This window comes from Microcaecilia unicolor, chromosome 9, assembly GCF_901765095.1.
Source record: "Microcaecilia unicolor chromosome 9, aMicUni1.1, whole genome shotgun sequence".
Classification (NCBI taxonomy): domain Eukaryota; kingdom Metazoa; phylum Chordata; class Amphibia; order Gymnophiona; family Siphonopidae; genus Microcaecilia; species Microcaecilia unicolor.
Window position 1 is genome coordinate 148384528 of NC_044039.1, and position 27072 is coordinate 148411599.

General features: G+C 45.8%; 1 protein-coding gene across 1 annotated transcript in view; it reads right to left on the reverse strand.

Moving 5' to 3' along the window:
- KNL1 (kinetochore scaffold 1) overlaps nt 1-27072 on the reverse strand; it is a 305881-nt gene that overhangs the window by 254633 nt on the left and 24176 nt on the right. The window contains exon 4 of the mRNA XM_030213700.1: nt 26345-26738. Coding sequence (XP_030069560.1) covers nt 26345-26738 — 394 coding nt within the window. The remainder of the gene's footprint in view (nt 1-26344; nt 26739-27072) is intronic.

Genomic DNA, 27072 nt, shown 5'->3' on the forward strand with positions numbered 1-27072 from the left:
AGGATGGGTGGGACAAATTGCTTGTTCTTTTGGCCGCTGTTGGTGACAGGGTGCTGGGCTCGATGGCCCCTTGGTCTGTCCCAGCATGGTGATGCTTATGTACTTATGTAATGTTTATTCTCCAAAGCAGGATTTAGTATTGACAAACGTAAATCATCTCTGCTCCGCGAGTGCCAACCAACTGCTTTGTCGAAATAACTGGCTTGATCGATAATTCATTTGTGTAGTCTATGGCGGCAATTCTATAGCTTGGTGCCTCAAATTTAGGTGCCCTACTCTGGCAGCCCCCTCTCCTCTGCGTACTCCTTCTCCCTGCTCCTCAAGGCCCTCAGCCTTGACCACTGCAGTGAAAGTATGTTGTCTCACACCTGGCACCAAGCCTCTCTCTGTAACAGGAAGTTCTGCAGCTTTATGGAGGAGTAGACTAGTAGTTACAGTACCAGGCTGACAACCAGCAAAGCCAGATTCCAAGCTTGATGCTGGTTCCTGTGATCTTGGGCAAGTCACTTAACCTTCCATTGCCACAAGTACAAAATTAGATTCTGAATGTGTGATTGACGTCTAATGTGTGTGTGGTATGCTGGTGGAGTGTGTGGTCCTTAGCCCATATTGATTGGGTGTCCTGGACTTTATAGCACGAGTCTTACGGGTGCAAGTGAAGTAGTCTTATTCAGTACTGGCCAGGTGAGCCCTCTAGTAAAGCAAGGGAATGCAGAATACTGAGACTGGGTTAATATGATTATATAGAGGAAACCAGGCAGTTTCAGTACTTATGATCTGTATAATGCCTTTATAAAGCTCCTTTTTTCCTAATTGGATTCTCTTTCCATCTTGATTTCAGTTCTTAGTAGGAATGGTGATGTTTATCATTATATTTCCTTTGTATAGTTTACTTGTATCACTTTGCTATTCAAATTTGTAATATGTTTAATATATTTTTAAAAACCGAGAAGAGACACTGTATGGAAGGCGAGAGGAGAGAGACAAGGGAGATGCTGGATGGAAGGGGAAACAGATGGAAGAGAGGTGCTTGCTGTATGGAGGAGGGTGAGGGGGTTGGATAGGGAGAAGGAGAAAAGAGACATTGGATGGAAGGGGATAGAGGGGGAAGACACTGGATGGGGTGGAGAGCAACAGAAGATGCCAGGGGTGAATGGATAGGGAAGAAGAGAGAAAAGATGCTGGATGGAAGGGGGTGTTGATTTTGGATGCTTAGGCAGCTGAATGGAGTGATCCACAGGAGTCATGACTCCGCCACTAGTTTGTCCAACACTGTCAGCAATTAGAGAGCTTGGGAGCAAGGCTGAAGTTAGGTTGGTTTGGCCCTTCCAAACAAAAAAAGATGTTCCGCTGCCCATGGCTGGAAGAAGAGGGGAGAGAGAGAGACAAGAGATGCTGGATGGAAGGGAGAGGATAGTTAAAAGACTGGGGAATAAGAGGAAGGGAAATGGGAGGGCCAGGGTAAGGGAAAGAGAAGGAAATCTGTAGGCAGACGCAATAAAGAGGGAAACTGAAGACTTGGTAGTAAAAATGGATGAAATCTGGGCAGAGCCAGAAATATAAAATAAATGGAAGAAAGCCGAAAGGGAAAAGATTAGTGCTGGAAGTAGTGGAGGAAGTGAAGATGTTAAAAAGAGAGGAAAATGACAAATTAGGAAACCCTGGAAAGAAAGTTAAGAGAAGACGGGGAAAGCAAAAACCAAAGACTGGGACCAACATGATTAGAAAAATTAAATGGCCAAACAACAAAGATAGAGAGAAAAAAAAAATTAATTTAGGATGAAATATGATAGCCATGTTAGTCCACCCTAAAAGATTAATAAATAAAAATAAAACAAAAAATAGAAAATAAGGTAATACCTTTATACTGGACTGAGAAATACATTTTTGACTTGCTTTTGCATGCCAAAACCTCCTTCCTCAGGTCAAGATTGGAGGAGTGGCCTAGTGGCTAGAGTACCGGTCTTGCAATCCAGAGGTAGCCGGTTCAAATCCCACTGCTGCTCCTTGTGATCTTAGGCAAGTCACGTAACCCTCCATTGCCTCAGGTACAAACTTAGATTGTGAGCCCTCCTGGGACAGAGAAATATCCAGTGTAGGAATGTAATTCACCTTGAGCTACAACTGAAAAATGTGTGAGCAAAATCTAAAATAAATAAAGATAGTATACCATAACAGCAGTGTACTGTTCTGACCTGAAGGTGGTGACTTTGGCCTCTAAAAACTAGTCAAAAATGTAACATTAGTCCAATAAGATCTCACCTTATTTTTCCATTTCTAAAAATTATTTAATTTGTAATGTAATGATTGGAATATATAATCTTTGGATATTTACATTTGCTATCTCTATCAGGCTTATTTTCGAAAGAGAAGGGCACCCATCTTTCGACAAATTGGAAGATGGACATCCTTCTCCCAGGGTCGCCCAAATCGGCATAATCAAAAGCCGATTTTGGGCATCCCCAACTGCTTTCCGTCGCGGGGCCAACCAAAGTTACCGGGGACGTGCTGGAGGTGTAGCAAAGGCGGGACTTGGGCGTGCCTAACACATGGGCATCCTCGACCCATAATGGAAAAAAGAAAGGCGTCCCTGACGAGCACTTGGCCAACTTTACTTGGTCCCTTTTTTCTTACCAGAACTGACCAGATGACCACCAGAAGGAATCGGGGATGACTTCCCCTTACTCCCCCAATGGTCACTAACCCCCTCCCACCTTCAAAATACAACTTTAAAAATATTTTGTGCCAGCCTCAAAAGTCATACTCAGCTCCATCGCAGCAGTATGCAGGTCCCTGGAGCAGTTTTAGTGGGTGCAGTGCACTTCAGGCAGGCGGACCCAGGGCCATCCCCGCCCCCCCCCCCCCCACCTGTGGTGGTAAATGTTGAGACCTCCAAAACCCACTGTACCCACATCTAGGTGCCCACCTTCACTCCTTAGGGCTATGGTAGTGGTGTACAGTTGTGGGGAGTGGGTTTTGGGGGGGGGGGGGGGCTCAGCACACAAGGTAAGGGAGCTATGCACTTGGGAGCAGTTTGTGAAGTCCACTGCAGTGCCCCCTAGGGTGCCCGGTTGATGTCCTGGCATGTCAGGGGGACCAGTGCACTACGAATGCTGGCTCCTCCCATGACCAAATGGCTTGGATTTGGTCGTTTCTGAGATGGGTGTCCTCGGTTTCCATTATCGCCGAAAATCAGAAATTACCAAGTCTAAGGATGACCATCTCTAAGGTCAACCTAAATTTCAAGATTTCGTCCCCGACTGTATTATCGAAACGAAAGATGGACGCCCATTTTGTTTCGATAATACAGGTTTTGCCGCCCCTTCACGGGGCCGTCCTGAGAGGACTTCCCCAGGAAAACTTGGGCGTCCCTTTCGATTATGCCCCTCCACATTTTGCACAGTAGAGGGGGTCATCTGTCACTTTTCTCTGGAGTTCCACTGTATACAGAAACAGGCTTTTTGGTGGGGGGGGGGAGGGGGAGGGTTCAGTTTAATTTTTGTCTACATATTTCTAATCTTTAGTTTGTGATTCTATACTTTATAAGTGTGAAAAAGATCAGGTAGTCTATTAGCTCTAAATGTCTGTGTAGGATCAACATGTTCTAATTCACCTTATTTAGTGTTTCTATTGTCACGTTCTCAAAGCTGGAACTGGGTTTGTGATCCCTTGGGCCACTGCCGAGAAGCAGCAGTGGCAGGCAAAACCACCCCACACTGGAGACTAGGCAGAACAGGACTGGAACTCCTGACTGGAGTTGCAGCAGAGGCAAACAGGCAGGACTTAAGCAGAGCAGGTACCCTTAAACTTCACCTGCACTTGGCCACTTTTCACCAGGAGTTGAGCTCCTGGCTGCAGGTGGCCGGCAGGACTTACTGGGCAAGGCAGGACTGGATAACAGCTAGGCAGCACAGGGACTGAGGGTCAGAGGGAAAAGGAATAAACATGGGCAGCAAGTCAGGAAACTGGGCTAGGACACACAGAAATAGACAACACAAGGCAGGGAATGGACAAGCTAGGGGACAGAAAATGGAAGCTGCAAGCAGCCACAAAAGCAGGAAACAAACACTGACAAACAAGGGAAAGAACTTAAAGATGCAAGCAGCCACTAAAGACAGACAACACAGAAACCTAAGCACTACACAAAGAACTACAAACAAGGAGCAAGACTAAGAAACAAGCAAACCCTAAACTAAACATAGACTAACTAGAAACAGGCAAGAACTTCAGGCAAGAAACTAGAACAAGGAAACAAATTCAGGCTGAAGTGCAGCAAGCACCAACATACCAGGGCCTTAGATGATGCAAAGGCAAAGGCAGAGATATTCCAAATGGCTAATAAGCCCAGCAGCAACTGAGGCTCACTGCAGCAATCACCAGGCCACTACGGAAGCTGTGCAGGGTCAAACAAGACAGACAAATCCGGCAGCCTGGAAGATCCGAACTGGACTAGGCTAAAGTCTGGAACGGATGATAGTCCATAGCAGCCACCGGTTCTGGCCACCAGAGGGCAAGGTGAGCACAGAAGTAACATCTATTAATTGTATCGATATTCTAGTAGCCAATGTTTAAAGTACTGCCTATTCCTGGTAGGCCCTTGTGAGACTCCTAGAAGGAAAAATGATTTTCTTTCCTTTAGTCCCAGAGGATCAGTTCATCCGCTAGCAGTTGGAGATAGAGAACTCTAATGAGTTGTGCCTCATAAGCTCTTGTGCTTAGCAACCAAGCCAGTATTTGATAAAGCAGTGAACAAGAGTGACTTCCAGAGAAAAAAACTGTAGCCTCTAGATAGAAAAAGATCTATGAAACAAAGAGCAAAACTTGTGCCTTAGAAATTGTTTTGGTGTTTGTTTGTTTTTTGCCTACAGTGGCATCAGTGATACAAAGGACTATACGTACTTTTTATCTTCCCAACTGGAAGTGGGACAGCATTTACTGTATATATTTTCCTGACTAGAAGCGGGACTACATTTGTGTCTCATTCAGTGGAACACAGACTTCTTTTATTATTTAAGAGTTCTACAATTTCAGTGAACCCTGATGCAGGTGCTTGGTCACCGAAACACAGCCCATAACAGGTCTTTTCAATAAAGAACACTTCATTGTCCTGTTTCTGGAGGTTGATGTGTTCTTTTTTCTTGATTTAGAAATAACAGAACCAGAATACAAAACACCCCAAATTACATAGAACCCAGATAACATCACAGAAGGGAGGGCTCTGGACTGATCATTTGGGACTAAAGGAAAGAAAATTTATCAGGTAATTAACTGATTTTCCTTCCATTACGTCCCAAGGATCAGTTCAGACAAATGGGATGTACCAAAGGAATCCTCAAGAAGTGAGGGAATGTGATATCCCTGCAGAGAGAACCGTGGCCCCAAAGAAAGCATCTGCTCAAGCAGACACATCCAAATGGTAATGCTTAACAAAAGAATGAGAAGACAACCACATTGCTAACCGACAGATCTCTGCCAACGAAACTGCCCTAGACTCTGCCAAAGTCGTTGCTAAAGACCTGGTAGAATAAGCCTTGACGTGCATGGGAGTAGATCTACCCCTCAATATGCAGACCAGAGAAAAAGCCTCCTTAAGCCATCAAGCCACTGTCACACTGGAGGTTGGCAACCCTTCCGGGGTCCTGAAAAAGAGGACAAAAGGATGATCAGACCACCTGAAATCATTAGTAGCGGTAAGACAGCACTTCACATCAGACAGTCTCGGGGAAGTGTATTCTGCAGAACATTCCTGGAAAAAGGAGGAACAGTCTGATTGACGTGAAAAGGAGAAACAATCTTCGGCAAAAAGGACGGAACTGTCTGTATGTAAACTCCTGAGTCAGAAAAGCAGAGAAAAGGATCCCTGCAAGAGAAAGCTTGAAGCTCAAACTTTGTGTGCTGAAAAAATAGCAACTAGAAATACTGCCTTTAAAGTAAGATCTTTGATAGTTGCCAAATGAATGGGCTCAAAGGGGGTCGACTGAAGAGCCTTAATAACCACTTGAAGACTCCACTAAGGACAAATATTGCAGAGAAGGGGATGCAGATGAGGGACTCCCTTGAGGAATTGCACTATATCAGGGTGAGCAGCCAATGAGGCATTCTATATCTTGCCTCTGTGACATGCCAATATTGCCACCTGTACCTTAAGCGAATTGAGAGCCAAGCCTTTTTTGAATCCCTCCTGTTGAGACAAGGAAGCACAAAATGGAGAAACACCATTCTGTGGAGACCAGCTCTCAAAAGTTCTCCACACTCTAGCATAAGAAGTGGACCACTTTCAGGCTTGCAGCAAGGTAGTAATAACATCATCTGCGTTAACACGTCTTCCTCAATCGCGCCCTCTCAAGAGCCAGGCTGTAAGACCAAAGTGGAGGGATGTTCTATAAATACTAGACTTTGGTGCAATAAGCCCGTCTGTGGAGGAAGGGTCAACCGAGGAGCGAATTGAAGACAGAAGAGGTCCGCATACCAAGGACATCTGGGCCAGTCCGTAGCCTAAAAGAACGAACTTCCCGGGATGACAAGCAATCCTGTGCAACGTCTTTCCCACAAGAGGCCATGGAGCAAACAAGTAAAGGAGGCAGTCCAAAGGCCAAGGATGTACCAGTACATCCATTCCTTGAGAGTCTCTCCCTGAAGCAGCTGTAGAATCTGTATACTTGCGCATTGAGTCTGGATGCCATGAGGTCCACAACTGGAAGGACCCACTGTATGGAAATGAGGTGAAATGCAGTTGACAGTTGCCATTACCCCAGGTCCAGAGACACTCAGCTGAGGAAATCCACTTGCAAGTTCAATGAACCCTTTACATGAGATGCTGAAATCAGAATGTTCAATTCCACCCACTGAAAAAGAAAGTATGCCTCCTGGGCTAAAGATACACTCTTTGTTCCTTCTTGTCTGTTGACATGAGACACAGCTGTGACATTGTCCAAGAGCACATGTACTGGCCTCCCATGAAGAAGAGGCACAAAAGCTAGTAAAGCTTTCTGGACAGCTTGAAGTTCCAATCTGTTGATGGACCAGGAAGCCTCCACTCTCGACCAGCGACCCTGTGCAGAATGGTGGAGATAATGAACTCCTCATCCGAAGAGGCTGGCATCGGAGGTGAGAACCTGGGAGTCTGTAAGGACACCCTGCCTGAGTGTGCGCAGGGAGAAGCCACCAAGTCAGACTCCATCTGGTTTGAGGTGTCCACAGCACCAGCTGGTCATAAGTCCCCGAGACCACCGGCTCAACAGGGGCAACTGTAGGGGCCACATGTGGAACTTTGCCCAAGGCAGAACATCCAAAATTGCCGCCGCAGAATGAAGAACCTGAGCATAATCCCCTGCCCATGGGAAAGGAAGAAAGAGAAGCCTGAGAATTAGCTGTTTGAGTTGGCGATGCTGAGGCAGGAAAACCTTCCCCAACTGGTACTGAAGAACACTCCCAGAAGCTCCAGGATAAGGAGGGGGGGGGGGGGGGCAGATGACTCTTGCTGTAATTCACCACCTAACCCAGTGCAGAAAAGACAGGACTGTCTGTGTACTGCAAAGGCTCTCTTGATAAGAAGGCGTCCAAATTAGCAAATCATCCACCTGGATCCCTTGCCGGTGAAGAATGGCTGCCACCACCAAAATTTTGAAAATGTGCAAGCTGCAGTGGCGAGGTTGAAAGGTACGGCCATGAATTGAAATATCTCCCAGGATTGCAAACCGGAGAAATTTCCTGTAAGGAGGCCAAATTGGGATATGAAAATAAGCCTCCTTGATAAGAAGGCGCCCAAATTAGCAAATCGTCCAAGAATGCACCTGGATCCCTTGCTGCTGAAGAATGTTTGCTACCATCAAAATTTTGAAAATGTGCAAGGTGCAGTGGCGAGGTTGAAAGGTACAGCCTTGAATTGAAATATCTCCCAGGATTGCAAACCGGATAAATTTCCTGTGAGGAGGCCAAATTGGGATATGAAAATAAGCCTCCTTGAGATCCAATGAGGTAGAAACCTGTCTGGCTGGACTGAAGCTATAACAGAACGAAGAGTCTCCATGCCGAAGTGCAGCACTAAAAGACTTGTTCACTCCTCCGAGATCCAGAACTGGGCAAAAGAGTCTTCTTTCTTTGGTTTGACAAAATAGATGGAATATCGACCCATGCCCCTCTCTGCTGGAGGAACAGGCTGAATGGCCCCTAGTCGCCTTAAAAAGGCTAAAGTAGTTAGAACTGCCTCTTTGCAGAGCTGCCGCAAGGGGACAGCATGAAAAGATACACGAATGGCTTTGAAAATTCTAGCTTGTAGCCATAGAGCATGATATTGAGGACACACTGGTCTGCAGTAATGGTGGTCCACTCCTTGTGAAAGCGGGAAAGATGCCTATCTATGTCTATGTACAAGGAGTGAACCTCGACCCTGTCATTTCGAGGGCTGCAAAGGAGAGGTTCTTGAGGAAGCAGAAAAGGGCTTCTTGCCTCCTCGAAAGAAAGACCAAGTCTGAGGAAAGTAAGGTTTTTGAGCAGAAGCACTAGCGTCAAAAACAAGACTTTGCCGCCCGTAGATGAGGCTTAGGCTTGTCCTTAGGTAGCTGCTGGACCTTGTAATCTCCCAGGTCTAACAGTCTTCTACAAATCTGCACCAAAGAGTAGTTTCTCCCAAAAAGGCAACTTCGCCAGACAAGATTTGGATTCCACATCAGTGGCCCAATGCCTCAACCATAGCCAGCATCATGCAGAAACAGCCAAAGCCATACCCTTAGCTAATGCTCGGAGAATATCATACAGAGCGTCTGACAAATACCACAACCCTACCTCTAAGGTAGGGAGAAAGTCTGGAGGAGAGTCCAACATAAGCAATTGTTGAATCCACAATAAAGAAACCCTGGCTACAAAAGAAGAAAAAATTGCTGTCTGAGAATTTAAAGCAGGCTTCATGGAAGCCTCAAGCTTGCAGTCATGCATATCCTTTAATGTAGTGCAGCCTTCAACGGGGATAGTGGTACGTTTAGTAATCGCAATAATAAGGGCATCCACCTTAGGCAAAGCAAACTGCTCTAAATCAGACGGCAGAAGGGGATATAATTTGGACATAACACGAGCCACCCGGAGGTTAGAATCAGGGGTCTCCCACTGAGCTGCAAAAAGCTCCAGCATAGCCTCATTAATAAGGAAAGATACAGGAGGTCTCTTAGTACCCGACATAATAAGTGGAGCAGGACTAGAGGACTGAAGCAGGGGAAGACTTCCGCAAACTAATGAAGACGCATCTCTTCAACAAGGCATACCACAAAGATCAACAAATACGAACTCCTAAACGTACATCCAGAATTGCCTTACAACATTTGCTTGTTAAACTACCATCATGTTCTTAGTTAGCACGTTACTCTAGATCCTCTGTAATACTAAATGTATACTTTCTTTCATCTTTCCACTATTCATGATGTATTGTAAGCCACATTGAGCCTGCAAAGAGGTGGGATAATGTGGGATACAAATGCAATAAATAAATAAATAAAGCCTCCATAGATTTTGTGATCAACAGAGGCAACTCTGTACTCAAAAACAGCCTAGCTAGGGGGGAGGAAGTGACGTCACAGGGAAGCATGGTCGCCTAGCTTCTTGGCTCCCTCACCCTCCACTGCATATTAGGGGAAAAAAGCGATCTAAAGGGAGAAAGACACAGCAAAAGCTAGTGGATTCCTCCTCTAAACAGCTGACAACATGAGCAAAACCGTTTCTACGCGAAAAAAAGAAGCGGAAAAAGCGGAGAAAAGCATGGCAGGCAAGGCCGCAAAACACCGCGAATCTCCTGAGCGCGCCTCCCCGTCGGATTCGGACTCGGCGCTTTCCCTATCTGAAGCGCGAGCCCCTCCACCAAAAAAAGGTATGACTGGCGAACTCCGCAAGTTTCTGTCCAACATACAGATGGAGATAAAACAATCCAAAGATGAAATATTGGAGCGGATGGACACACTCAGCGTCGACCTTAGGGAGCTGGGGGGCCGAATGGAGGAGGCAGAACTAAAGATAGATGAACACGCCGAAACTTTACATAAACATGCAACTCTGTTACAAGAGATGGAACATAAAAATGCGCACCTGGAGTATAAATTAGATGATATTGAGAATCGGGGACGGCGGAATAATCTTCGCTTTCGTGGCGTCCCTGAGGGCGGTGAAATTGAAAATGTAGCAGAAATAGTGCAAACGCTATGTTCCACCTTGCTAGGCCCGGAGGACGGAGGGCCCCGATACGAATTGGACAGAGCACACAGAGCACTTGGGGCGCGAAAAGAACAACAGTCACGAGATATCATTGTGAAGTTCCATAAGTATGAGACCAAGGAAAGGGTGTTGGCAGCGGCCAGAAAGAACAAGACTTTGGAATATGGAGGAGCCCAGATCCAGGTTTATCAAGACCTGTCACAATACACCCTCCAGTTAAGAAGGCAGATGAGACCAGCGCTGGAGATCCTTAACAAACATCAGATACAGTACAGATGGGGATTTCCCTTCTCTCTGAACTTTACACTGAAGGGCGTTAAGCATCGGGTGCAAAACCTACAGGAGGCATGGGAGACCTTGCACGATGCGGAACTTGTGCCTGCAAAAGCCCCTCCTGGAGCGGTGGCGCCCGCCACAAGGGCAAAGCTTCAACGATGGCAAAGGGTTCCAGAATCATCCAAGAGAAGCAAGCAAAATCGCTGAACTGGGCTGCATAGGCTCGAGGGGAAATCAGAGACTGTGTTTCTAAAGATCTGGAGAGTGGAGGACTGCAGTGGATGTGGATTTCGACATGTAGATGGTGAGACCTGGGATGGTCAGGCATCTAGCCATATCCTTAAGACTTATAAGCAGAAATGAATCGGTAACGATATGAATATGATGTATACTAAAGTATAAGGGAGCTGAATGGGGGTTCAAGGCGGGGGAGGAAGGGGAAATAGGGATTGTTTAGATCTGTTAAGTGTGGAGGGGGGGGCTGGACTTGGAGCCGGGGACTGTGTGGGAGCTGGGTAACTTCCTCGAATCCCACCTGAGGGTCATAGGCCTCTCAAGTGGTGAGAATGTCTGGGATGGGGGGAAGGGGGGTATCAGGGGAGGGTGCGGGTGGGAGACGGGGATTCTGGAAGGGGAAGGGAAGGACAGGGCTGAGAACAAAGCTGACGTGATACAGAGGGGTCATGGAAAGATATTGCAGGTTAATCCTGATTAATTAACCAAAGATGGGCACAGACTTAAAGATAATATCGTATAATGTAAAGGGGCTTAATATGCCTCAGAAACGACAGAAGTTTTATAAAGAACTGAAACAGCTTAGACCACACGTGGCTCTCCTGCAGGAAACACATTTGAGGGGTAGACATGAAAGACTTCTCTCCCATTCAGAGTATCCAGTGGTGTACCACGCCTCAGCAACAGAATCTAAAAGGGGGGAGTAGCGATTTTAATCCATGAAGCAGTAGGGGCACAGGTGCTTAAAGTAAAGAGGGACCCGGGGGGACGCTATATATTCCTACATATTAGAATTGCCCAAGTGGACCTAACAATTGTATCTATATATGCACCAAATAATGGGCAGGCACGCTTCTTTGAGAGAGTTAAAAATTCTCTGGCCACTTTTGTACGGGGTACCCTTATCATTGGTGGGGATTTCAATGCTGTGATGGACTCGAAATTAGATCGTACAGGAGTCCCTAGAGTTGAGGGACAGAAAGATTCAGAGGCATTGAGATCTCTAGTATCCTCACTAGGTTCACTAGACTTGTGGAGGACGAAACATCAGAGAGAGCGAGACTACACATTTTATTCACCAGTCCACAAATCCTACTCCCGTATCGACTATATTTTTCTAGATGTCACGTTAATGGAGTGGGGACCTGCAGCGGGGATAGGTAGCATGACCATTTCGGATCATGCCCCAGTGTGGGTAACCTTGCCAAACATTAGAGCAGAGCATAAGGACAAAAGATGGTCACTAAATGTGGGTTTACTGCAGGAAGGGGAAGCGGTGGAAGGCTATAAAAAAATGCTACAAGAATATCTTGAGTTTAACCTGGAATCAGGGCCCCCACTTAGCACGGTGTGGGACGCTCTGAAGGCGGTGTCTCGGGGTTATTTCCTGCAGTTGGCTAGCAAACAATCCAAGATCCGTAAGGCACAGATAGTGAGATGTACAGAGAGCATTAGCCGGTTAGAGGCTCAACATAAGGTTAGCGGGTCGGCACGAGTTCTGCGGGAGCTTACTGCACAGCGCGAACTACTCGACTCTATCTATTCAGAACAACTTGGCTTGTTACAGGCAAAGACAAGAGTGAGCTCGTATGAATTTGCCAATAAGGCGGGGCGCCTCCTAGCTATCAGAATGCGTCGGCAAAAAGCCGAACGGACTATCTTAAGGATATGTGAAGTAGGTGGGAGGGACTTAGATAAATCTGAACACATACGTAAGCGGTTCAGGGAATTCTACCAAGACCTGTATGCCCAAGAAATTAACCCTCCCCCGGACTTGGTAGACCAATACTTGCAAGGCAGTGAGCTGTCCTCTTTGAATCAACATCAGCAGGCTCTCTTAGATGAACCGGTAACCCCTAAGGAAATTCAGGAGGCTATTCGTAGCCTGCCATCAAGTAAATCACCTGGGTTGGATGGTTTGCCCAACGAATTCTACAAGAAATTCGCCCCAGAACTAGCGCCCCTATTGGCAGACGTGTTTAATCAGGTGGGGAGAGGGGGGCCTCTTCCGAAATCTATGATGGAGGCATGGATAGCAGTAATACCTAAATCAGGAAAAGATAAATGCGAATGTGGATCCTATCGCCCTATATCGGTCTTAAATGCAGACGTAAAAATACTGGCCAAGGTGCTGGCAAACCGGCTGGCTCCTATTCTCCCAGTGCTTATCCACCCTGACCAGACAGGCTTTGTTTCATACAGGAAAGCGATGGACAATATTAGAAGAGTGGTGGACATCATATACCTAGCTAAGCGAAATCAGAAGCCGCTCTGTATTTTAAGCCTTGACGCGGAGAAAGCCTTTGACCGGGTTCACTGGCCCTTTCTGCATAAGGTATTGGGAACTATGGGGCTTGGAATGCAGTTTAGGAGGTGGATTCAGGCTTTTTATGAATCCCCAAGGGCCTGTGTCCGGGTCAATGGTGGAAACTCCGAGATGTTTACGCTGTACAGAGGTACCAGACAGGGGTGCCCTCTGTCACCCTTATTGTTTGCTATGGTGATGGAGCCTTTTGCTGCTCGAGTGCGCTCGGATCCTAATATATCAGGAGTCAGAATAGCAGATAGAACCCATAAAATAGCCTTATTCGCTGACGATGTACTGATGCTGATAACACGGCCTCTAACCACCTTCCCACATCTTGAGAGTATAATGGCGGAATACTCTGCTGTATCAGGGTTTAAAGTAAACATGGCCAAATCAGAGGCCCTGAACGTGACGCTTCCTGAGGAAGTGGTGGACACCCTAAAGATCTCCTTTCCATTCCGATGGGCACACAAACAAATCAAGTACTTAGGAGTCAATTTAACTGGGGACTACTCGGAACTCTTTAATGCCAACTATAAGGGTATGGGTAAAACTATTGCAGAGGACCTAGAGCGCTGGGGAGACTTGGGAATATCCTGGTTTGGGCGAATAGCTATTCTCAAAATGAACATACTTCCCCGCCTACTATATCTTTTCCAGGTGCTGCCTGTGATGATGCCCAGGCGATTTATAGCTTCTCTACAAGATAAAATGGTGCGGTTCGTCTGGGCCGGAAAGCACCCTAGGCTGGCGAGGTCCCTTTTATACAAAGAGCGGAGATGGGGGGGGCTGGGTGTGCCCAATCTTGCCTGGTACTATAGAGCAGCACAAGGGAAAGCGGCACTCGAATGGCATCAGGACTATCCTGACCGTCAATGGGTGCATATAGAACAACACTCCCTGGGTGAGAAACCACTGAATGCCATTATGTGGTTACCAAAATCTTTCAGAACTCTGGAGGAGCGAGCCTGCCCATCGATAACTACAACACTTTATTATTGGGACAGCTTATTCCCAAAGAGACAGTGCATATTGACTCGTAACACTCCCATAGCCTATAATCCCCTATTCCTGCCGGGAACCACCAAGGGGGTATTTACTAAATGGTACGAGATAGGGGTGAGAAATTGGGGTCAAATGTTTGATGGAGACACACTGCTGTCTTTTCAGGCCTTGAAGGAGAGATACCCAGGGGTAGAGGGAGGTGAATTTGCCTATCGTCAATTGGCGCATTTTCTCCAGACTAAAGCGGTGCGAGAAGTGATGAAGCGTCAAACGCTGGGGCTGGAGGAAATGTGCGAGAAGTTTGCAACCTCTCGAGGCCTGATCAGTCACCTATACCATATCATAAGTCAACAGACAATTTGTAGGCAGGAGCACAGGAATAGATGGGAAAGGGAACTGGGTAGGTGCCTGGAGGAACCTGAGTGGGAGAGAATAGAAAGAAACGTGGTGAGAGTGTCGACACATGTACCCCTGCAGGAGAACGCAGTGAAAGTATTATACAGGTGGTACCTTACCCCTGCTCGTTTACAGAGGATATTTCCGTCTTCCTCGGGTATGTGCTGGCGGAGCTGTGGACACAGGGGCACAATGGGACACATATGGTGGGGCTGCATCAAAATCCGTGCATTTTGGAGAGCGATCCACTTTAGGATGCAGAAATGGTTGGGAGGTACAATTCCATGGGTTCCAGAGGTGTTTTTGTTCTCTGCCCGGATTGCAGGCCTAACAGCATGTAAACAGACTCTGGCGAAACATGTAGTGGGAACGGCAAGAGTGGTTGTAGCCTCACACTGGCGAAGGGAGGGGGTGCCCCCAATAACAAAATGGCTTCGCAAACTGAGGTACGTAAGTGAAATGGAGAGATTGATGGCTGAGCGCAAAAATCAGATGGGAAAATGGAAACTGGTTTGGAACAGTGTCCCCTCTGAAGATTTATCAGTTTAGCATGATGATTACCCGAATGTAATATGCTTGTTAATGGTTAGCCGTGTCCTTCTAGAGGGAGGGTGGGTAGTTGGGGGGGGGGGGGGGGATTGTTAGGGGGGGGGGAAAGGGAAAGGGGGGAAAAAATGGTATAAATGACAAAAGTTGAAGTTACGTGATGTTAATACTTGAATGATGAAACTGATAATCACCACAGTGGAGAAACTCTTATAAGATTTTTTTGTACTTACCATAGAATAGCATTTATTTGCTGTTTGTGCAATGTATGTTATGTTACGTTATGTTTCATTGAACAATAAAGACTTCTTTCAAATTAAAAAAAAACAGCCTAGCTAGCTTCTGAAATGTCCAAAGTCAGGGCCATCAGCAGAATTAGGACAGTCAGAATACAGAGATAAAACCTCCTCTGAGTCCCGAGAATGAACATTCTCCAAATCCTGCGAAACGAAAAGTTTTCATTTCTAAGGAAGCTGCTCTTCAAAAGCAACGTGAGGGGAAGAGGCATCTTGAGCAGACTTTAATAAAAAGGCCTGATGTAATAAAAACAATTTCAGGCGAAAATGGCAGGGCAGATACTTCTACCCTTGCAAAACCAACATCCTGGGACACGGTAGCTGGCGAGGAACCAGTTGACAAAATGGCCACTGAAGCCTTGCAGAGCCGTTGGTGCTAAGCCCGTCAAAACTGCCATCGGAGCGGAGCTGGACTGAACTCCCGGAGACGGAGCACTAACCGCCAAAGTAGGCAAAAGCACCACGTCCACAGAAGTAAAGCAAAGTGTGCAGGAACCGGTAGCCAAGAACTTACCACTTAAATATACTCACAGAAAACAGCCAGTCTCGTGACCTCCAAGGTACAGAAGACCCACAATCTTCCCACAGCACAAGCGCTGTCAAAAAGAACCGCAGTGACAATTTGGTTGGGGGGAGGGGTCTGATGTAATTTGAAGATGTAACCCTCCCCCCTCCCAAGGGCTATTTGAGAACCCATCGGTCTGAGGTTATAAGTGACCATCTGAGATAGAAAAATTTAGCCCCCTTCCTACTGGTAGGCCATCTGGGATAGTCACTTTTACTGCAGCTTTGCTCTCCTAGAGCTAGTCAAAAGTTTGACCCCTGATTTAACTGAGTCGGCTGGGACTTTCTGGAACAAGTCCCTTGGGACTGCTGGGAAGGTCATGCCAGAGGAGTGTGTCCATGCCTTTGAGAGTAGTAGGGCCTCCTCTGGTTTCTACCTCTATACCTCCGAGGAGGAGATTGCAGAAGGGGTGGGCCGAGAGAGGGTTTTCACGGTGTCAGTTCTTGATGCAGTCAATGACCTCCTCCACCTTTTCCTCCCCAAAAGATTAGCTCCTTGGCAAGGGATATCATACAGCTTTTACAGGTTTGACACGCGTAGCCAGGCAAGTCTGTGCATACCAATACCTAATGCAGAAAACCTGGACAGCTCATCGAAAACATCAAAGATTGCCTGGGCCCAATGCTTTCGGTACTATTTCTGCTTAGCTACTAGCTCATTGAGTTCTGCAGCCTTATCTGCAGACAGTCTGCAAGCTCCGACACACTGCACACCAAGTTCTGTAAGTAAATGTTCATGTAGAGCTGGTACGCCTCTGTGCAAGACACAAGGATAGATGCTTGGTAAACCTTCCTCCCAAAAGACTCCAAGGTCCTAGCATCTCACCCCAGGGCACCAAGGTGTGGGTTCTAGAAAACTCTTAGCTCTTTTGAGAGTGGATTCGACTATCAGAGGGGGGGGGGGGGGGGGGGGGGCGGAACTGGGCCTTCTGGAATCCAGGAGCCTTCTGGACTCTCTACATGAGAGTTCACCTTCCTAGCAACTAGATGCATAGAGAGGGGGATGTCTCCAATTTTTCAGGATGTCGTGCATGGGCACCATCACGGCTTCTTTAAGGGGATCCTCATAACCAAGGATATCCAAAATAGGGCTAGTCCTCAACTTCTTAATGAAATGTAATGGCCCTAGCCATTTCCCTCAAAAATCCAACAAAAGAATGTACCACTGCTGGGATCTTTCTCCCTTCCTGACACAGGGAAGGGTCTGAAGGCAGACCAAAGGAAGTCTCATCTGGTTATACCTTTGACACCCATGAATGGTTGCAGTCAGACAGCACAGAACTCTTCTGGAGAGCCTATGTCCGCCTTGGGGCAGGTCCTGACCTGGACATCGAGGGTCTTCCTCTCTGGATGTGCTGGAGTTGAGTACTGCCTCTTCCGAGACCTATGCAATCTCTCTTCTAGGTGCTGGTGTACATGTTGATACACAGGTGACAGACAAGAATTGGCTGGAGCAGAGCCATGGACATCAGAAACCATCAGCCTTGGCATTGCGCTGGGCCAAGACCTGTTCCAACACCTCCTGTAGCATAGCCCGGAGCTGTTCCTTGGAGACATGCATTGGTAAAAAAGGTGGGGGAGGGGGCATTGTCAGTTAAGAGACTACCTGCAAAGGTATCTGTGTCTAATCAGAAGACTGGTCTCAGCAATCAGGAGACTGGTGGATTGGCAGAGGGGGAGCAGCCCTCTTAGTATCAGTGTGTCTTGTGTATCAGCGTACTGATAAACCGAGGCGCCTGACACGATGCTTCAAAGGGGACCAATGTCTGTGTTTCTTCACCTTCACTCAATGCACATCATCAGGATCCTTCAGTGTCGACAAGGACAATGTTGAATCCAAGCATGTTCTTGGTGACAGGTCCAATGACAACTGGCCCGACTGGGCCCTTCCGGTGCCTGACAGAGGCAGAGTGAGACCTCCTCAATACTGGTGCAACCCCAGTGTCCAACGCAGCTCCTCCAGCCATAGGGATCAATGCATTGGTGTCAGAAGTGCTAAAGCGTTTTTGCGCAGGGCCTCTCTGCTCTTTTCAATTCTTTTCTGCAGTTTTAAACAGAGAACACAATGTCGCATTCTCGAGGGCCTTGGCATACTGTCAGGCTTCTTCCCCGGAAGCACTGGGTTTGAGCCCTTGGACCACTACCGTGGAGCGGCAGTGGCAGGCAAGGTCACCTTCAAAGCAGAGGCGAGGCAAGGCTGGACTGGAACCCCGGACTGGAGTTCTGCACAGGGATACATAGGACTGGAACGCACCGGACTGGACTGGACCCCACTGGAGTGGAGCCCACTGGACTGGAACACACTGGAGTAGAGGACGGGAACCCATGGGACCGGAACCCGCTGGACAGGAACACACTGGACCTAGGCTACACCTACGTTTAGCCACCGTTCCCCGAGGGTTGAGCCCTCAGGTTCGGGCAGCCGGCAGGGCTTACAGGAAAACCGGAACTGGAACTAGCAGGCAGGAACAACAGGAATCAGGATACAGAAGTGCCCCTAGGCACCTAGGCGAAAGCAAGGCAGACAGGCAGGGAATGTCCGGGTTCCGGCAATAGTCAGGTCTGGCCGCAGGCAGAGAATATCTGGGTTCAGGCAGTAGTCGGGGCAGGCGGCAGGCAGAGAATATCTGGGTACAGGCAGTAGTCAGGTCAGACAGCGGGCAGAGAGTAGCCAGATTCAGGCAATGGTCAGGTCAAGGAGCAAGACTATGGCTGGAGCTCCAGTAGCAAGGAGTACTGGCAGCGGACAGGTCTAGGGCTGAACCTCCAGAAGCACAGGAAAACACACACGGGAAAACCAGAAAGCTAAACACAAGAAAACTAGTAAATCTGTACACAAGCTAACAAGAAAGCTATGCCCAAGCTAACTAGTCACAAGCTAGAAACTCACACTAAGCAAAACACAGGAGAACTAGTAAAGCTGTACACAAGCTAACAAGCAAAGCTATGCCCAAGCTAACTAGTCACACGCTAGGAACTCACACAACACAACACACAGGAGAACTAGTAAAGCTGTACACAAGCCAACAAGAAAAGCTATGCCCAAGCTACTAGTAACAAGCTAGAAACTGGACAAGGTAGCAGTGCACCGAGCACTCTAACATACCAGGGACCTTAGACGATGCAAAGGCTGCAGTCTCTAAGTGCTTAATAAAGCCCTTCAACACCAGAGGCGCAGCTGCAGCAATCTCTAAGTAACTATGGAGGCTGTTCAGGCACAAACCAAGGAGCAGGCAGAAAGCACAGTGAAACACAGAGAGGCTTCCCACACCCAGGTGTAGTGTAGTGAAGCAATTAGAGTCATGCTGGAAGCAGCCAGCACACAGAGAGAGAGAGAGAGAGCTAACCCAGGCAACACCCACAGGTGCAGTATAGTGAGGCAATTAGTGTCATGCTGCTGGATGCAGCCAGCACAGGGAGCCAGAGCTAGCTCAGAAAGGACAGACAAAAGAAACAGAAGCCAGCTAGGAAGCTGACTCCCAGGAACAAGGTAAGTCTGAGGGTGGTCACGGCCACAGACGTGACACACAATTAGAGGCCTTAATGTCAGGGACTAGGCACAACAGACACCAGCTATGGGGGGGGGGGGGGGGGGGGGGGGGGGGGGGGGGGGGTCAGTCCCCAAGAGGTTCTGTTGCACCTAGAGCACTGCTTGTAATCACTAGGAATTTTCTGAGACATCAAAGGGAAAACAGCAGCTGCGAAATCAAATGGCTCAATTGTGAGCGATGAAAAAAAACGTCACAAAAAATAGAAAAATTCCCCGACTGGTGCTCAGGTTTAAGTGAGCCTCAGGAGACGCAAAGAAATGAAGGAAGCAAACTTGCAGAAAAAAATAAAATCAATTAAAGGGCAGGGAGAATAAAAGTAAAATACCACAAGGGAAGGCACTTTAAGAAATAAACCAATAAGAGGAAGTGACGTCAGCGCTGCTGAATGGCTGCCTAAAGAACGAGCTCTGATAGAGCCAGAATAAAAAGCAGTCCCCACCACCCCGAAAACGCGGAGAAAAACCTCACCAAGCAGAGATCTAAACGCCAGAAGCAATGGCAGCTCGGAAAAAACTCGCCAAATTTAAATACTCCGCAGAGAACCCCGGAACGGGGAAAAGCGCAGGCGCGAGAGTAGCGTCGCGAAGTTTTAAAATGGTGGACGGAGTTCTCGAATCGGACCCTGAGCACGAGGAATTGATGGAAGAAAATCCAGAGATGGATAAACTGGATGTTTCACGCTGGTTTCAGGAACTTAAAGCGGAAATGGTGAACACCAGAAAAGGAATACAGGCGGCAATAGGAGAGCTGCGGGAGGAATTGAGAGACATGGGGAAACGAGTGGCAGAAACTGAGGAGAGAGTGGACGGAATGGAGGAGGAGGTAAAAGAGCTGCAGCAAGCTCTACAAAAAGAGAACCAAAGCAGAGAAGCATTGGAAATGCAACTAGAAGACCTAGAAAACAGGTCTAGACGATGCAATCTTCGATTCAAAGGAATACCAGAAGATGAGTCATATAAAGATGCGTCAAAAGTAATACAAGCAATCTGTGCATTCATTCTAGACCTGGACAGCGAAAGTGATGACCCGTCAAACCCAGCCAAACACAGAATTGATAGAGCACACCGGACTTTAGGGCCGCAGAGAGCTGAGGGGCCTAGAGACATAGTAGCTTGCTTCCACGATTATAATACCAAGGAAGCTGTGTGGCGCAAAGCACGGGCCATGGGAGAGATTACCTGGGAAAACAATAAAATACAAATATTCCAAGACTTGGCAAAAAAAACCCTGCAAGCACGGAGAGAATTTAAAGACATTACAGCATATTTGCAAAAAGCAGGATTGAGATACAGGTGGCTGTATCCAAGAGGAATTTTGGTAACTGTGGGTGCCAAGTCGAGGCGAATTCAGACGGTGGAAGGAGCCTGGAAAAGCTTGAGAGACATGGGTTGCACGGACATTCCACAGGATAAGGAAGGAGGACAAAGGCAACAACAAAGACAGCAGACCCCGGAAAAACAAAGATGGAGGAAAATCGGAAGAGAGAGGAAAAACAGATCACCGGAAAAAGCCAGCTTAGAGGCGGAACTGAGAGGAAAAGACTGAAAAGTTAATCAGAGGACTGCTAAATGAAACTGGGGTAGTATGATATATAAGAGTCATATGGTTGGTTAAATGATAAATGATGCTTGGTGAGGGTGGATTTGGAGATGTAAACGGGGGAGGGGGAGGCTAAAGAGGATGTAAATGAATGGGGGCAGCATTCTGGCGCAGATGCATTTCTTCCAGGGTAGCACTGGCCAGAAGAGTCCAGGGCCAAAATCAGGAGCCCACTGGGGGGGAGGGGAACAGAGGGGGAGGGGGGCGGGAGGGTGGGGGGAGGGGGATAAAGGTAGGATCTTGGAACGTTAATGGTCTGAATAATCCCGGGAAAAGAAGCATAGTTCTTAAAGAACTAAAAAGATTGAAGTGGGATGTGATAATGCTTCAGGAAACCCATATCCAAAGACGTGATGAACATTTGATCAGCTATAAGACACTGGGGCAGGGAACCAGGTTGGCAAATCCCAAGGGAGGGAAGACGGGTGGGTTGGCGATATACATTAATGAACATTTAAGATTTGTACAAGAAGACATATATAAAGGAGAGGATGGGAGAAGCTTAGCAATTAAAGGGAGGATAGGAAACCACTTAATTACCTTCATCAATGTATATGCACCAAATGAGGGGCAGGGAACATTCTTCACGAAACTAGGCTTAGGCCTAAGTAAATTTGTCAGGGGACAGATAATTATGGGAGGGGACTACAACATGACTGCCTCTAGATTGGATCACTCACAGGGGAGAGAAAGGGGAACACAAACACATAGGGGGAAATTTCTCAAATTAATGAAGGATTTAGACTTGGTCGATATATGGAGGATACAACACCCAGGTCAAAAAACATTCTCTTTTTATTCTCATGCCCAAAAATCATACTCACGGATAGATGCGATTTGGGGGAGTAGATCAATATGGGGGGACATGAAAGACTCAGGCATAGAAAATATACATACATCAGACCACGCACCAGTATGGGTTTTGGTGGGAAAAATAGAGATAGAGAGAAAGGAAACGGTGTGGAGGCTAAACGAATCTCTGATAGCAGATGAAAAAGATTGTCAAGATATACGTACAATAATAATAGACTACCTCCAAAATAACGATAAGGGAGACGTGTCAGAGGGTATATTGTGGGATGCACTGAAGGCGGTGCTTCGAGGGCATCTGATAGCAAAAGGCACATACAAGAAAAAAAAAAAGAGAAGAAACAGAATTGTCAATTAGGACAAAATTAACCCAATTAGAAACGAAGCATCAACTAGATGGAGATGCAAAAACCCTCAGGGAATTAGTACAATGTAGAGGGGAACTCTGGAAAATACAGATGAGTAAGATGGAATATCATAGGATCCTGATGCAACAAAAATTTTTTGAATTCAGTAACAAAACTGGAACCATGCTGGCACGCAGTTTAAGACAAAAACAGACAAGGAGTTTAATAACTAAACTAAAAACACAGGGGGATAGGCTGGTATACCAAGATAAGGATATTAGGAAAGCCTTTGTGCAATACTATTCTAAATTATACGAGGCTGGGGATAAAGCTTCCAAAGAGGACATACAAAGACAATTAAGAGAGTTAGGGCTTCACAAAGTAACGGAAGCACAGAAATTGGAACTTGAGAAGGCCATAACGCTGCAAAAGTATTAGAGGTGATCAAGGGGTTAAGAGGAGGGAAAGCACCGGGCTTAGATGGATATACCGGGAAATTTTATAAAGTATTTGGGAGGGACTTAGCCCCATTATTGGTGAGGGTTGGAAATGCGAATTTTGGAGGAAATGGGCTTCCTAGCAGTATGAAAATAGCGGGTATTACAGTATTACCAAAACCGGGAAGGGACCCAACATGTTGTGGATCATATAGACCTATATCATTACTAAATATAGATGTTAAAATTCTTGCAAAGGTTATGGCTGATCGTTTAGCCTGTATAATGCCACAACTTATACACACAGACCAATCTGGATTTATACAAAATAGAAAGGTTGCTGATAATATTAGACGTACATTGAATATTATATGGGGGGCTCAGAGAAGAGGGGATTCGTTGACGCTGCTGGCAATAGACGCCGAGAAAGCGTTTGATAGAGTGGAGTGGGAATATCTATGGGAGGTAATGAGGGCAATGGGCATGGGAATACCGTTTATAGAATGGATAAAAGGGTTATATTCATCACCGATTGCAAGATTAAAGATAAATGGGGGATACTCTGAAATTTTCCATATTCAGAGGGGGACACGCCAGGGGTGCCCGCTTTCACCCCTATTGTTTGCGTTGTCCATTGAACCCCTGGCACAGAGAATTCGAACCTTGAGTGCGGTGAGGGGAATAAGACTAGGTGGAAAGGAACATAAAATTGCACTATTCGCAGATGACATTCTATTCTATGTGGGTCAACCGATACACACACTACCTATCATAATTAAAGAACTTGAAACCTATGGGAGACAAGCAGGATTTAAAGTAAATTACGATAAATCCGAAATAATGGGCATTACAATAACAGAGGCAGAATACAACTATTTGAAGGAAAGGTGCAATTTTAAAATAACGGAACTGGGTTTCCGGTACCTAGGAATAAAAATTCCCAAAGATTTAAAGAATCTATATGCCTGGAATTATGAACCCCTGCTTAGTTCAGTGAGGAGGGATTTGAATAGATAGGGGTCAGGATGGCTGTCGTGGTGGGGGCGGATAGCAGTAATAAAAATGAATATACTACCGAGACTTCTCTTTTTGTTCCAAACATTACCCATACTGGTACCGAATAGGGAGCTGACAAGATTACAATCAGAACTAGGGAAATTTGCTTGGGGTCGGAAACCGGCTAGGTTATCCAAGAGGATAATGTGGGGAAGAGTACAGGAGGGAGGGAGAGAAATGCCAAACATGCAATGGTATTACTGGGCAGGACAAATCACACAAATAGCAGAGTGGTGTAAGGTAGATCTGTCACACATAACCACATTAGAGCAAATGTTTGTCAAAGAGGGATACCTGGAGGGTCTCCTATGGGCCTCCATCCCAGAACAGAATTATGGGAAAATGACACTAAACCCGTTTATATCACACCTATTGACTCTCTGGGGAACCCTAAAAACTAAATTACGGGGGAGACAACAGAAATCCTCATATGCGTGGATTACACAGGAGGAGGGATTCCCGGCGGGGAAAGAATCGGGGGTCTTCTCCACATGGTTTCAGAAAGGTTTAATCAGATTTCGTGACTTGCTGGATGGAGGTCACATGAGGACATTTGAAGAGCTCCAAGAGAAATATGATTTACAAGAGACAGATAAATATGCATACTTGCAAGTTAAACACTTCATTATATCAGAAAAATGGACAAAACACCCACCAGCAGACCATGAGAAATTTGAAAATTTATGGGGAGAGATAGACGTGTCAGGCAAGGGAATTTCTAAGATATATGGACACCTTCGGGGCCAAGATTTTAGAAAACATGCTTTTATGGAAGCATGGGAACAAGACATGGGTCAGACTTTAAGCGAGGCCGAATGGAGGAGGGTGTGTATAGAAGTTAAGAAAACATCAATATGTGTGTTGATCAAAGAAAATGCTTACAAAATATTGAGCAGATGGTACTATACACCAGACAAAATTAATAAAATGTACCCTGGGGCCTCTGCGGAATGTTGGCGATGCGGGAAAGGGAAGGGTACATTTTATCATATATGGTGGGAGTGTACCCAGATACAAGAGTATTGGAAAGAGATTGTTAACGAACTATCAATGGTTTTGGAAATTCCCTTCCCTCATGAATCTAAATGGTGCTTACTTGGATGGGGAAATCATAGAGGGCAAAAATGGCAACAAAGAGTCAAACGGATGGGGCTCGCAGCAGCGAAAACGGTTATAGCACGCCATTGGAAAAGCAAATTGGGGCCCACAAAGACTGATTGGAAGGTTAAGTTGAGAGAGCTCATAGAACTGGACAAATTAACAGATAAAAGAATAGGGAGATATAACTCTGAAGCAAAAGAATGGGTATGATTGCAGGAACTTCTGAAAGATAAAGGGAAAGAAGAAAATGGAATGACATCCTGAGGATTAAAGGAAGGGGGGAAAATTGTTTAAAATATAGATGAGCATTGTTACACTATTACGTGAAATGTAATGTTATGTCAAGTTATAACGCAGTTGTGATATTTTGCTCTCAATAAACTTTACAAATTAAAAAAAAAAAGAAATAAACCAATAAAAATAAACACGCTGAGAACTCACTAGGTGCAACCTCTCTGCTCTGGGAAAGATGAAGACTGCTGGGCAGCAGGGTACTCGTGCAAGCATGGTGGGATGCTGCCAAAGTCTTCTTAAAAAGCTACAGGATGCTGGGGAGCATCCACACTGGGCTCCGTTAGATGACATCACCCAATTGTGAGAAACAATGTCCTGTTTGCCCTCAGAGACCTAATTTTAACCTCTATTGATAATTATCCAATTTCTATTCAAAATAGAGAATTGAAAAAACAGATGAAAACAGCATGTTTCCACCAAGAACAGAATGGTAGCTCCAGAAGCTACAATACCACAGATATCCTAAGCTGACTCCAGTGCCAACTTTTTGGGACTGAAATCCCTGCAATTTTAACTAACAGAAGCTTAATCCAGAAACAGTTCTGTAAAGTAACTGGGAACGAATGGATGAGAATAAAGGACCACCAAATACAGAAAACAAATAGTTCACAATTAAATTTTAAATCAAACAAAGTAAAAAAGTGGTGCAATAATGATAGATTTCAGATAAAACTAAGAACCTGACATTTTAAAGCTTTTCTCCCACAAACAGACAATGGAAGAAAAACTTTAGAAAAATCAGACACCAAATGCAGAGACTGTGACAGTCTGCTCACTTTTATGCACATACTGCTTCAGGCTAAAGAATTTAGAATCTAGGAGTTCATCACAGTGGGAGGTTGCATCTATATACTGAATGGGAACAAGTATTTAGAATTCTTGTTTTTACTTAGCAGTTTTTTTCTGCTCCACTGGACTCTGAGCTTAGTCTTAACCTGCCCCTGCTAGGCTATGGCACATAAAACTCCATTCACGGTTACATGCCTTTTTCACCAGTTAAAAATCTCTTATTTCCTCCCATCTAGCTCATCTAAGCTCATGGAGTATCTCCTAATGGTTTGTACAGTGGGCTGAGAACCTGGAGAACTGGGTTCAATTCCCGCTACAGCTCCTTGTGACCCTGGGCAAGTTAACCCTCCATTGCCCCAGGTACAAAAACAGAATGTGAGCCCAATAGGGACAAAGTACTTGCACAGAATATGTAAACCACTTAGGTTGTACCATAGAAAGGCAGTTTGTCAGTCCATGACCCTTTAATCCTCTGATAGAATCAGAGATTGCATATAGAAGTATGTATAGGTCATTCCAGCAAGATAAAAAACATTACCTTCAGGAACACAGGTAAACACATTCTCCTTGTCATTCTCTTCTACAAGCAGTTTTACATTTTCTTCTGGTGGTTTTAGGCTTGACAAGAAGTCTTTAGCACTGCTCTTTTTTGAGTAGGTCTGAGGCTTAGACTGAAAGGTATAGCATGTGCCGTCAGTTAGCCCAGGTTCAAAGGTACCAATGGAGTCTGATTTTGATGCCAGAACCTCAGAATCAACATTTATGCTATCCAGAAAAGATTTGAAATCTATTTTCTGGTGTTTCTCCTCAACTTCAGGTGCTTCCACAAGGGTCTGAGTAATTGTAATTGTGTTGCTTGCAGTCATGTCTATGACATTGTCATCTGAAAATAGTATTGTCTTATTTGTTGCTTCATGGTTGCTGTCCATGTACTGAAAAAGAAACCCATAAATAGAAGGAATGATAGTTATTAACTACACAAATAATATAATGTTTACATACTGTGCAGTCAATTTACAAGTCACAGTTAATCCCAATTTTTGGCATAGGGCCTTCCTAGTCTGACTTAGTATGGGTACATCTTTCTCATAGGTGGGAAGCAACACGACCTTTTTAACCCCCCCAAAAATTATTGAATTTGCCTTCCACTAGCAGAAGTCACCAAAAGTAAAAAAAAAAAAAAAAACTCATCCAAACTAAAAGCCTTTAAAAAAAACAAAAAAAACAGCAGACCCGCTTTACGAACCATTCCTACTATAGTGGCAG